The 12,747-nt window shown below is 41.2% G+C and overlaps 4 protein-coding genes across 4 annotated transcripts; 3 read left to right on the top strand and 1 right to left on the bottom strand.

Annotated features, from left to right (window-relative positions):
• Positions 1 to 814: 814 nt before the first annotated feature.
• On the top strand, positions 815 to 3,014 carry LOC121990588 (pectinesterase-like). Its single transcript, XM_042544698.1, has 3 exons — positions 815 to 1,514; positions 1,714 to 2,091; positions 2,246 to 3,014. Exons 1-3 carry the CDS (start codon positions 947 to 949, stop codon positions 2,929 to 2,931), a joined length of 1,632 nt encoding a protein of 543 aa, XP_042400632.1. The 5' UTR covers positions 815 to 946; the 3' UTR covers positions 2,932 to 3,014.
• A 1,993-nt stretch (positions 3,015 to 5,007) lies between these two features.
• On the top strand, positions 5,008 to 6,576 carry LOC121989247 (transcription termination factor MTERF4, chloroplastic-like). The gene has a single exon (XM_042543164.1). The coding sequence runs from the start codon at positions 5,056 to 5,058 to the stop codon at positions 6,571 to 6,573; it is 1,518 nt and encodes a 505-aa protein (XP_042399098.1). The 5' UTR covers positions 5,008 to 5,055; the 3' UTR covers positions 6,574 to 6,576.
• A 1,783-nt stretch (positions 6,577 to 8,359) lies between these two features.
• LOC121991463 (transcription factor LRL3-like) lies at positions 8,360 to 10,096 on the bottom strand. The gene is made up of 7 exons (XM_042545462.1): positions 9,767 to 10,096; positions 9,595 to 9,684; positions 9,441 to 9,518; positions 9,199 to 9,348; positions 8,894 to 8,959; positions 8,760 to 8,819; positions 8,360 to 8,590 (listed from the first exon to the last, which is right to left on the bottom strand). The coding sequence occupies exons 1-7, from the start codon at positions 10,094 to 10,096 to the stop codon at positions 8,360 to 8,362; spliced, it is 1,005 nt and encodes a 334-aa protein (XP_042401396.1).
• Positions 10,097 to 11,082: 986 nt separating this feature from the next.
• On the top strand, positions 11,083 to 11,526 carry LOC121991462. The gene has a single exon (XM_042545461.1). It carries the CDS (start codon positions 11,083 to 11,085, stop codon positions 11,524 to 11,526), a length of 444 nt encoding a protein of 147 aa, XP_042401395.1.
• The last annotated feature ends 1,221 nt before the right edge of the window (positions 11,527 to 12,747 follow it).

Below are 12,747 nucleotides of genomic sequence, written 5' to 3'. Positions count from 1 at the left end.
CCTGATAAAAAGGAAAAAAAAAAAAATAGTGAAATTTTAATATGATATTACAAAAAAAAAAAACTATGATCGTGATAGGTCATGACAGTACAAGGATGAGACAACCAATGTATTAAGTCTTTCACTGTTCAAAAATTTCACCTGTAATTTATCAACATAATCTCAAATTTGAAGATTACATAATAAAACAAATTAGTCTGAGTGACTGGCTTGATCTGAACCTCTAAGCTTCCTTTGTCCTCAGGACTATGGTGACATTAAGATTGTTATCCAGACATTTGAGGTTCGATTCTTAACTATAATATATTTGTAAAAAAAAATTTCACATGGGAAGCGCAACCAAAAAATACTAAACTTCTGAGTTAATCGTCGTGTATACTTTTTTTTTTATACTAATGACCGATAGAAAATTTTGGTAGAACCAAATATAGGTTACATATCTACAATGGCTAAGCATGGCGTCTTTTTCATCCCTAATAGTGTTTTGTTCATGGATTCACTTCAATATTCCTGCTCACATAGTCACATTACAAGAAATGCCTTTTCACACTATCTAAGGGAGTTTCGAGTTACAGAGCGGTTGTTGCGAGAGCAAGTTTTAATTGATGTAAAATACCTTCTTGAATCTGATGTTTGCTTCCCATATAAAAGACTAGTATATAATTAAATGTCTTTCAAAATTAAACTAATGTAGATATGTTATATTAACGGCTCTTTTAATTTCTAGATACTCTGAATATGAGACCTCTCGGTGTTTAGGACGTGAATCTTGTCTCTTTCTATCATATCTATCCGCATTTCATGTCAGGATTGGCCTGTTCAAGCATCACTAGTTAATCCCCTACATTTCACTATTTATATTCCCATGGATTGATCGTTGATCGAACAGAAGAAGGCTTTACTAGTTCACTTCGCTCACTCTGTTTCTTGTGGCACGCGTGTAGCAATGCCGTGGCTTAGAGCTCTTCTAGTAGCGTTTTGCTTCTTGCACTTGGCCGCCGGGGAAGCCACCTCGCCTGCGGTGTCTCCGGCGTCGGCGTGCAAGTCGTCCTTTTATCCAAAGCTCTGTCTCGCCCTCTTGTGGCCGTTGAGGCGCACGCCGTCGAACCAGTACGAGTACGGCAAGTACTCAGTCAGGCAGGCGCTCCGGCATGCGCGCCGCACCGCCGCCCTCCTCGACCGCTACCTCTCCGGCGGGCGCGGCGCCGGAGGCGGCGGGGCTCTCGAGGACTGCCGCGCACTGGCCGGGCTGAGCGCGGAGTACCTGGCCGAGGTGCAGGCGGAGCTGGGGCCGAGCCGCGGCCGGCCGGAGGCGTCCGCGAACGGGCGGGTCCGCGCGCTGATGAGCGCCGTGGTGACCAACCAGCAGACATGCTACGACGGGTTACTGGCGTCCCTGAACGGCGGATTCCCGGAGCTGCAGCGAGCGCTCGACGACGGCGCGCAGCTCTACGGTGTCTCCCTCGGGCTAGTCACCACCGCATTGGGGCGGAGCTCCTCCGGATTCAACGCAGGCCAGTTCTTTCAACTCGTCTTCCAATTGGCAATGGCGAACGTGCTCTGTTTTTTGGGTCCCAGATCCCAGAATTCAGATCTTGAGGACCGCAGACACTTGCATACGATCTCAAGCTATAATCTTGGATGACTCTTTGATTCGGTGATGTGATGATTTTACTAATTGTATACTCTCTCTTTTTCTTTCAACACGATCAGGACCGTCGTCTTCCATTGGTCCAAGTTCGCCTGTGCCGGTTTCTTCTCCGTCTACGCCCGGGAGGAGCCTTGTGGAAGAGCTCAGCCAGATGGTTCCGGTGAGGCTCTCCGAGTCTCCTGGAGTGAAGGTATTCCAAGATGGGAAAGGAGACTTCACGACCGTCTCCGAGGCTGTGGCTTTCGCCCCCAACGACACCGCTGCAGCCGTTGCTGGCTACTTTGCCGTCTACGTAAGCGAAGGCGTTTACCGTGAGAATGTCATCGTGCCGGCGAATAAGCGGAACCTAATCTTAATCGGAGCAGGAATCAATCGGACGGTCATCACATCGAATCACAGCGTCGGCGACGGATGGACGACCTTCAATTCCGCCACATTCGGTGAGAATCGATCGGTTTCCTGATCAAGTTGCAATTTTGGTGCTTTTCCCGATATAAAGATGCAATCGCAATAATTTTTTTTTTTTTGATATAAAGATGAGATTTTGTTGAATTTCGAATGAGTGATCAATTGCGACGGTGATTGTGGTTGCAGCGGTGAACGGGGAGCGGTTCATCGCCGTAGGAATCACGTTCGAGAACACGGCGGGGCCGGCGAAGTACCAGGCGGTGGCAGTACGTAACAGCGCCGACCTCTCCATCTTCTACCGCTGCAGCTTCGTGGGGTACCAGGACACACTATACGTGCACACGCTCCGGCAGTTCTACCGCGACTGCGACGTCTACGGCACCGTCGACTTCATCTTCGGTAACGCCGCCGCCGTCTTCCAGAACTGCAACCTCTACGCGCGCCGCCCTCTGCCAGGGCAGTCGAACGTGGTGACGGCGCAGGGGCGCACCATGCCGGAGCAGGCAACCGGGATCTCCATCCACAACTGCACGGTGCGCGCCACCCCGGAGATCAGCCGCGGTGCCGCCAAAACCTTCCTCGGTCGGCCGTGGAAGGCGTACTCGCGCACGGTGGTGATGCAGTCGTTCATCGACGCAGCGGTGGATCCGGCGGGGTGGCTCGAGTGGACCGGGGGATTCGCGCTCGACACGCTCTACTACGGCGAGTTCCGTAACTACGGGCCGGGAGCCACCACCGGCGGCCGGGTGAAGTGGCCGGGCTTCAGTTTGATGAGCGCTATGGACGCCTGCAACTTTACTCTCTATAACTTCACCACCACCGACACGTGGCTGTCGTCCACCTCGATTCCCTACAACAGTGGACTGTTCTAGAGTTCATTGATATATTCCTCTAAATTAATGTCTATAAAATGTGTAAAATTTCTAATTGGCCTCTCTTTTTATAGAATACTAAATTTTGCACCTCTTAAACCATTAAATCATTTCATTTTTTTTATCGAAATTTCAAAATAATTGATCTAATACGATATCGAAGGTAACGTTAACAACATTAAATTAACTAATTAAGATATCATTTTATACACATGAGCACCTCAAAATTATAGGATAGAATTCTCTGATCCATACCGTAGTCCACTTTTTAATCAAGTGTCATTGGTAAAATTTTATGGACCTATTTATATAACAGATAGGGTCCATTAATAAATAGAGTCGTCCATTTTCTAGATCCTATTTTATGATCCAAGAAATTGTGCTCCAAAATTATATTTAATATTATAAGTCCATTCTAAAAATACATCTAATCATAATAATAAAAAGTCTAAAAAATTATATAAAATATTACTCTGAGCGTGCACGGACAGATAGGGTGCTGATAGTCAATGTAACAGTAGGGATGTAAATGAATCAAATGATTCGTGAGTTATTCGGAGTTCGATTCGGTAAAAAGCTCGTTCGAGTTTATTCGTTTATCTTATCGAGCAGAGCTCGATTTCGAGCTCAATAGTTTTATCGAACCGAGCTCGAGTTTAAGGATATTCGGCTCGTAAGCTCGCGAACATGTTCGTTTACAGACTCACAAGCAAAAAAAACGAGCCTTAAACCGAGCCAAAAAAACGAGCTCTAAAACAAGCCTTAAAATGAACTTTAAAATGAGCCAAAAAATGAATTCTAAAACGAGCAAAAAAACGAGCTCTAAATGAGTTCGAAAATGAGCCCAAGCTCGTTTAACGAGTTAGGCTCGTTAACTTTGATAATCGAGCTAATAATGAGCCGAGCTCGAACTGTTCGCGAGCTTAATAATTCTAAAATGAGTCGAGCTCGAGTCTTGTGATAAAAGTTCGATTCGAGCTCGAGTCCAAATATAACTTAAACGAACCGAGCTCAAGCATAATACTATTCAACTCGATTCGATTCGTTTATATCCTTATGTAACAGTCTTTATGTGAGTTCCAGTGGATCACATCCGACATGGACACATGAAGGGAAATCGTTAAAATTTAAATCTAAACTTTTTAATTCCTTTCTCGTGTACTGGAACAATCTCTTTTACATGTAACATGATATTAATTTCTATAAATCCGTATCATCTAAATATTGATTCGTAGAAGCTAATCATCAAGATTCAATATCACTTATCTTAGTGCTAGTTTATAAAAATTAATATCATCTTGATAGTGATTTATACAAAGAACAGTTCCAATCTTAGAGTTAGTTTGTAAAGAACAACTCCAATTTGTTGACCAATACTAGCATGTTAGAGTTGACACTTTAGTGTTGATTTTAAAATCAGTATGAAAATTAATAGTGCTGATTTAATGGTAACATCATTTTGAGACTGATTTCTACTGATCAATATTATCTTGGTACTAGTACGTAGAAATCAGTGCCATCTCATATATAATTAGAGAAGATAACATGAGTTTCTAAATAAATGATCTTATAACTCATAAATTGAAAATCACTCACAGTAAATAATCCACCGTTAATTTATTGAAGCTGGAACATCCTTGAATATCGACAAAAAGTAAGAAGACATCCTACTACTACTGCACGGTCCGGAACAAGTGCATTTATTCAAACAATAAACTGAGAGAAACAAAACGATACGGTAATAAAATTAGAGTAAATTTTATTGATCAAAATCTGGTCAGCTATAATTTTCTATCGTCCAATCATAATATATACATGTACATACATGTAATTAATATATGCATATGATATTACTAAAATATCTTTGTATATGCACACATGCATGAATTTTAGCTGGTCAGATTCTGACTATTTAGTATTACCCATAAAATTATTATAGCAAAATGGTGGGAATTCATCTGACAGGGTAATAAAATAACATTTATAATAAAGCCTAAATTGTATAAAGTAACAGCCTAATAACTTACATTAGGCCCATTTATAAGCCCTTTAAGTGGCCCACTGATAAACCAACTCTTCAGCTGCGCAAAACCCTACGTCTCCATCCCTATCGCCTCCTCCTCCATGAATCTTGTGCTCCGGCGAAAGCTGCCGTCTTTCTCCGCCTATCTCTTCCTTATTCCGGCCCCAATCCATCATGCTGATTCGGCGATCGGAGACTCCTTCGCGGCCGAACGCCGCTTCTACTCCACGGTGCTGGAGAAGAAGAGCTCCCCTTCCTCCTCCGACGCCTCCAAGTTCCCCGAGTACCAGCTTCCGTCAGTGACCTGGGGCGTCGTCCAAGGCCGCAAGGAGCGCCTCGTTTCCCGCGTCATCATCTCCGACTACCTCAAGTCCCTCGGCATCGTCCCCGACGAACTCGCTGACCTCGAGCTCCCTTCCACTGTCGAGGTCATGCGCGAGCGCGTCGAGTTCCTTACTCGCCTCGGCTTATCCATTGATGACCTCAACGCCTACCCACTCGTCCTCGGCTGCAGCGTCCGCAAGAACATTATCCCCGTGCTCGGCTACCTCGAGAAGCTCGGCATCCCCCGTGCTCGCCTCGGTGATTTCGTCCGCGCTTATCCGCAGGCCCTCCATGCCAGCATTGTCGTCGAGCTTGTCCCCGTCGTCAAGTGCCTCCGAGGCCTCGACGTCGAGCGCTATGACATCCCCTACGTCCTCCAGCGATACCCGGAGCTACTAGCATTCAAGCCTGAGGGAACCATGAGCACCTCCGTTGCATACCTCGTGAGCATTGGCGTCTGCCCCAGGGACATCGGTCCCATGGTCACCCAATTCCCTTTCCTCCTTGGCATGCGCGTTGGCACTACCATCAAGCCCCTCGTCGAGTACTTGATCTCGCTCGGTATCAACAAGCAGATCCTCGCTCGAATGCTTGAGAAGCGACCCTACATCCTCGGATACGATCTGGAGGAGACGATCAAACCCAATGTGGACACTCTTTTGAGCTTCGGTGTGCACAGGGAGCTCCTTCCATCAGTCATTGCTCAATTCCCTCAGATTATTGGACTGCCCCTTAAAGCCAAGCTCTCGAAGCAACAGTACTTCTTCAACTTGAAGCTGAGAATTGATCCCGACGGGTTTGCTCGGGTGGTTGAGAAGATGCCTCAAATTGTAAGCCTCCAGCAAAATGTGATCTTGAAACCTGTGGAATTCTTACGAGGCCGTGCCTTCTCTGATGAAGCTATTGCAAAAATGATCATCAAGTGCCCTCAGGTTCTCGCTTGTCAGGTCGGGCTCATGAAGAACAGTTACTATTACTTCAAGAGCGAGATGAAGCGGCCTATGGAGGAGCTGTTTGGTTTCCCGGAATATTTCACCTACAGCCTAGAATCACGAATTAAGCCTAGATACCAGAAGCTTGCAAATAAAGGAATCAGGTGTAGTCTAGATTGGTTACTGAATTGTAGTGATAAGAGGTTTGAGGAGAGGTTGCAAGGGGATTATATCGAAGCAGATGTACCAGGGCCTTCTTTTATTATGGGTGGAAAATTAGAGATGCCAGGAAGCCAATTGGTTTCAGAGGAAGAGGATGACAGTGATGTCGAAGTGCTTTACCGGCGTACCATTTCACTTTAGCAGGTCAGCTTTCAATTTTGAACTGCAATTGGCGTTTGTGTTATAGTGGACAAATATATTGGAGCTTCATTTTCTAATATATATCAAAACTATTGGATGAACCTCCCAGTGCATCAATAATAAATTTAATTAACCCATTCATGGATTCATTATGTTTTCCACCAATATATCTTACTGGTTTTGTTGTTTTTCTTTTTTAAAAAATAACTTTGTTTGTCTTTTGTACATTTGGGTTCTTGTCCATATCATTTTAATTGTATATTTCCTGATTGATTCAAAACTCATTGTTGTTGATCTTCCACAATTAAAGTTCACTATGACATCTTATTTGATATGCCTTGGTCAATCTCTAAGGTGGTTCACACATGTTAAACTTACTATTATATCTACATTACAATATATTGTTTATCTAACATGCCTTGGCTAGCACAATGGATCAAACTCTCTGTGGCTCTTGACTATAATTTGGCAAGCTATTAGGGAAAAGTTAAAAATCTTGAAGCAATGAAATTTTCAAGTTACTCAGTTGATGCAAGGTTTTTTGCTGCGGAATTTAAAGTATGAAGTCCTCGAACAAGTTGAATCTTCTTCATGAGCCCTTAGATAAAATCTAAGAGGAAAAGGATTTTCTTATTCTCTTTGTTTTTCCTTTTGTTTTATGTTTGCTACAATAACTCTGTCTGGGATCTAACTGATTTAATCCCGGGTTGGGTTTTGATTAGAGAGAGAAGTCGCGAAGATGGAGCTCACTGAGTAGAAATTGTGGCTCAGTGTTGACTTGACGCAAGGGCGTCAGGGATCATCAACACACTAACAAGGTGGATGAGGTGTAACGATGCGAGTGTTGTTGGGTAGTACTGAGATGAGACAGCATTGAGATCTATTCAACGCGGAAGAAGTGGCTAAGTGGTGAATTTTGTGAGCTTTAGATTCAGTAAACTAATTCCATATCCACATTGCACCTACTTAGTAATCAGAAAATGCCCCTCTGAGGAGTTGTGTTTCTAATTCCTATAATTATGGCGTCTATATGAAAATGCTCAATCTGTTATTGCCATGTAATCTCGTATTTGAAATTTAATTTAGTGTGTTATAGTTAACTTTGTTTCATGATGCTGAACTGGCACATATTAACATATCTTTAGAGGTGCTAGATGAGATTCATGTTTTGGCATATCAGTTCCAGTAATCTATCTTCTTGTATATCAATATTGTGAATTGACAGGGTCCGTCACTGGAAAGTATTAATATTATCAATTTGCTGCAAAACATATATCTATTCATTGTCGAGAACATGTAACAGCTGGGAAGAAGACATCATTCCCACAATGTATCAACAGACTCATCAGCTTATATGGTGGCACAGGTATTGACTATTCCTTAGCTGAGTTGCACAAGTTTTCAGCTGGAATTGTTTCTAATTCATGTAAAGGGTCCAGTCGATACTTTTTCCGGTGCAAGAAATAATAAAAAGAGTTTTTCTTTTTCTATATACCTCAAAGGAAACTTGAATCCCATTTCGTCATGCTAGTTATAACTTCACCTGGACAAAACCCCTCTATTTAACAAACAACATGAACTAGTATGTTAATACACCTGGACATATTAGAGTACAAGTAAGAAGATCATGCACCTATACATCCTACTAAACGACTATGGTAAAAGTCAACTCTAAAAACCTACTCTTACTGAGCTGGTCACGCTAACTGAACCAAAACAACAACAATGAAAAATGAACAGGTCAGATGGTGACTTTTGCCTCCCACCTACTTGGTCCTTGGCTGCTCTAAGAGGAGATTGCTCCACAGGTCACACTGGAGGAGCCTTTCTGGTTTGAGATTGCCGCAACCAGAGCAATCTGCATGAGGCTGAGGCCTTTATCTTCAAGGTACTGCATGGCAGCAGTAACATTTGTTTCCATGAGTTTCACTACTTCTTGCTCAAAGGTTAGATTGTTGTCTGAGTCAGATAGATTTAGTGCTTCCTCTGGGGATGGTATGAATAGGGTACCAGAGCCCTGAAAGAAAAGAGATTTATAGGTAAATTTTTAAAGCAGCAAGAGAAGGCTGCCATAATGTTGCTAATTCACGCGTCTTGCTCGATGTGACTTTTCATTAGCATGTGGCTTTCTCTTTGCGATATAGTAATTCATGAGAGAAAAACAAGGTTAGGAGTTTAAAAAGTACCTCATCTTGGGCATCTGTTAGTAGAGGAAAGACTGCTTTTAGCCTGCTCATGCTTAGAACCTTCAAAAGTATCAAAGATATAGTCAAATAGAATCAAGAATCATAATAAATTGTCTGCAGAAAAGCCAAGGCACCTTGACTTGCAGTTGTAAGAATTTGACATAGTCAATGATTTCATCAAGCATTGAGGCTTTATCAGTCTGCATGAAATGGTGGAAGATTCAGTTTTAGCAAACACCAATTCTCTGATCGAGGTCTACATGGATGCTAAACCAAGATTTAATAACTGAGGAAATATATATCTTTATATAAAAGAAATACCTTCTTAGAGTTTGGGATGAGCTCCTGCAAGTTCCTCAGCCTATCTGTAATTCTCTCTTCGAAGCTGTATTTAGTTAAAGCGATATAATTCAGTGGAAAATCTAGATGTAATTTATACCACAGCAGAAGAAAGACCACGTACTCTTTCTGCAATGCTACGAGGATCAGTTGCCTGGCCGCGCCTTGCTCTCGTTCGCGGCTTCATAGCAGCTACACTGCAACCATTGGTAGTAGCATTGATTTGTAGAGACGATTGAGAACTAGAAACCTGATATCCAATTTGTGTGACAATAGGATGATTAGTAGTGAATAAGCAAACAAGGAAAACATAAAGAAATAGAACAAAGAGCTCAGCAATACCATTCCAGTCGTCCTGCTTGATCCTGTTTCTCCACTAGGAAAAGGCGATGGATAGACATTATTCATCTTATTTTCATCCTGCGGTTTCTTATTTACAATTAATCAACTTATCTAACAAACCTAATAGAGATACTTTTTTTTTAATGTAGTTTACCTTTGGAGGTTGCAAAGTTTCGGCAGTCAAATTTATCTCTTCCTCGGAAGAAAAATAAGGGAAAATTGGACCCTGAGAATCTACATTATCCTGCAGCGAGCATCAATTAGATATTATCAAAATCTACGTTAGGTAATATCAAACACTCAAGAAGTTCCAAATTCCAACGTACTGTTGGATCTAGAAGTCCAGTGGCAACACTCTCCAAACACGTTCCGTTCAAAATATCGCCTTCACATTCTGCACCTTGAAATCCAATGCCAAGTAAATTCTCTTGTTTCATAAAAGAAGAAACATTGGAGTGCCATGTATCAGAAACCGATAGGGCATCTGAAAGAGGTGGGGGAAAAGAGGGCAAATCCGTGAAGTAGTCCCTCTCGATGGAAGTAGAAATGGTCAGTGAATCAGGCGGCATTGCAGATTTGAACGTTGTGTTACAGTCGCCGACAGCAACCTCATTTACATGAGAACTTCTAATGCAAGTCCCATCATACCCATGCATATCGAAAACATGAGATGAGATGGAGGATTCTTTCTGTCTTCTTGGTCCGCATCGACTGAATCGCCCAGCAAACTATTAATTTGGGATAGAAAAATGATATGCATAAGGAAAAAAATTCAATGAAAACTTCAAGGATAGACACATAAAATGATGGAGCCCACAAAAAATGAAATTGTGGGTCATGACTTTATGTGTCTATCCTTGAGGTTTTCATTGAGTTTTTTTCCTTATGCATATCATTGCTCTTTAGGATACAAGTATCCCACCATCCCAAGGAAGCACTGAAGTATCCGACCATGATCGTTGTGATAGAAAGGAACTGATGAAGATATTCTCCGGCGATGGCACTGAAGGGGCGGTGGCGGAGGAACGTGTATGGCGTTGGCTGTGGAAGAGGAGAACTGGAGAAGGGAGAAAACTAACGTCAGCTTGCTTATTAAAAATGATGAATACTTTTATTAAGAACACTCTTGTTTGTATTTATTTCAAAAACGGCCATAGCATTTTTATTAAAGTAAAAAAAAAAAAAAAAAAAAAAAAAAAGGCGATCGGGCAGTAGTAATCACAAAAACGGTTCAATGGAGATTAGGCAGTTGAGCGAGTCCTTTAAGAGCATCCATAGTGTGAGAGTTTTCATTGTGAGTTGGCGGGAGGGAAAAACTTTCCTCTCATAATGGAGGGAGGTTTTTCTCTTTACACGAAGAAGCGGCTCCGTGGCTACGGAGCCGTTTCTTCGTGTTTTTATTTATTTTTAATAATTTTAAAAAAAAACGACGGTTAGAATTTTAATATATTCTTCGTGTGCTATGTCGTTGAACAACGGCTAAGATTTCATATTTTTTTTATTCATCTCATTGTTATCTTCGCTTTCGATTTCTTTCCTCAACTCTCTATATTTTTCAACCACAAAAATATCTTGATTTATTTCAAATGACTCAAAATCCAGATCGATCTATGTTTCATGAATTCTAGAGAAATAAATATAGATGAACAAAGAATGCTCCAACTGTATCAGCAGCGACAAACGGTACGTACGTCAAAGAGCTCAAAGTTCTTCTGGTAAAATACAGAGGAGAAGGTATTTGAATGGAGATCGTGAAGTTGGGCATGCTCGTCTTTTCAATGATTACTTTTCTGATGATCCGATATATCCTAATGACATATTTCGACGTCGATTTCGAATGCAAAAAGAGTTATTCCTTCGTATAGTTGATGCCGTGAAAAATCATTCCGAATATTTTCAATGGAAGGTCGATGCAGCAGGGAAAAAAGGTTTGTCACCACTTCAGAAATGCACAGCGACTATTCGTCAATTAGCGTATGGAGTCTCTGCTGATCATTATGATGAGTATCTACGGATTACTGAAACAACTGTCATCCAATGTTTATTCAACTTTTGTCGATGTATAATTGAAGTGTTCGGGGCCTAATATTTAAGAAAACCTAATGCTGCTAATATCCAACACTTGCTTGAAATGCATGAGCAGAGACATGGTTTCCCTGGCATGTTTGGCAGTCTTGATTGTATGTATTGGCAATGAAAAAATTGCCCCGTCGCTTGTAAATGTCAGTTTACTTTAAGAGATCATGGCGTCCCAACAATTGTGCTTGAAGTCATTGCATCTTCGGACTTGTGGATATGACATGCCTTTTTTGGGATTGCAAGGTCACATAATGATATCAATGCGCTTAACGAATCACCGTTATTCAACGACGTCTTATAAGAGAATGCACCCGAGGTTAATTTTACGATTAATAATACACAATATACAAAAGGATACTATCTGACCAATGAGATCTATCCAAAATGGGCTACTTTTGTCAAGAGCTTTCCATGTCCCAAGAGAAAAATATTTAAGAAACGACAGGAGACCACGAAAAAGGATGTCGAGAGGGCATTTGGGGTGCTCCAATCACGATGGGCAATGATAAGAGGTCCAGGACGATTTTGGTACAAGGATAATTTGAAGGACATCATGTATACCTGTATTATTTTGCACAATATGATTATTGTGAATGAGGGAGATGCAGTAGTTAATTAGTCGGATAATGAAGGAGATCCTCAATCACAAATATTTCAAGGCTCCACTCAAAAATTCCAAGCATACATCCATAGAAATTACGAGCTACGTGATAATCAACTACATCATTAACTTCGAGCCGACTTAGTTGAGTAGTATATCTAGGCACGCTATATTTGTAATAAGTGGAAAAATAATTTATTAATTGCGATATATGTATTGTGATATTTATGTAATTTTTTTAATCATGAAAGTTATTTTATGTTAATAATTTATGAATTTAAATTTTATTAAAATTTAATTATATAAAATATAATATGAAGAAGAGATAATGAAATATATATAATGAAAAGTGTGGGAAAGAAGTTGCTGAGAGATTTTTTGATAGTAGAGAGGGGTGTGAGTTTAAATTTTTGGTATGACACAGATGTAACAATGAAGAAGAAGCTCTCAATGGTCTCTAACCACTATGGATGTCCTAAGTTTTAATAATCTAACATAGTTAAACTAATAAATAATTATGAGGATAATTAGTAATTATTAGGCTAATCCAGCTTGACCACGTACGTATCTCGTTTCTAACTCGTGAAGAAAGTCATTGGTTGTTAGTAGTTAATTGGTGCCAATAGT

This window comes from Zingiber officinale, chromosome 6B (assembly GCF_018446385.1).
Source record: "Zingiber officinale cultivar Zhangliang chromosome 6B, Zo_v1.1, whole genome shotgun sequence".
Lineage (NCBI taxonomy): Eukaryota > Viridiplantae > Streptophyta > Magnoliopsida > Zingiberales > Zingiberaceae > Zingiber > Zingiber officinale.
The sequence above is the reverse complement of the archived record's forward strand: the minus strand, read 5'-3'. Positions and strand labels throughout refer to the sequence as shown.

Bases quoted from the DNA above. Each gene is read 5' to 3' on its own strand.
- LOC121990588 (XM_042544698.1), top strand. From the start codon at position 947: ATGCCGTGGCTTAGAGCTCTTCTAGTAGCGTTTTGCTTCTTGCACTTG. The intron at 1,515-1,713 runs GCCAGTTCTTTC...CAACACGATCAG, and splicing joins CTCCTCCGGATTCAACGCAG to GACCGTCGTCTTCCATTGGT. The intron at 2,092-2,245 runs GTGAGAATCGAT...TTGTGGTTGCAG, and splicing joins CTTCAATTCCGCCACATTCG to CGGTGAACGGGGAGCGGTTC.
- LOC121989247 (XM_042543164.1), top strand. From the start codon at position 5,056: ATGAATCTTGTGCTCCGGCGAAAGCTGCCGTCTTTCTCCGCCTATCTC.
- LOC121991463 (XM_042545462.1), bottom strand. From the start codon at position 10,096: ATGCATGGGTATGATGGGACTTGCATTAGAAGTTCTCATGTAAATGAG. The intron at 9,685-9,766 runs GTACGTTGGAAT...TGCTCGCTGCAG, and splicing joins CTGGACTTCTAGATCCAACA to GATAATGTAGATTCTCAGGG. The intron at 8,960-9,198 runs GTATAAATTACA...CATTTCATGCAG, and splicing joins GTGGTCTTTCTTCTGCTGTG to ACTGATAAAGCCTCAATGCT.
- LOC121991462 (XM_042545461.1), top strand. From the start codon at position 11,083: ATGAACAAAGAATGCTCCAACTGTATCAGCAGCGACAAACGGTACGTA.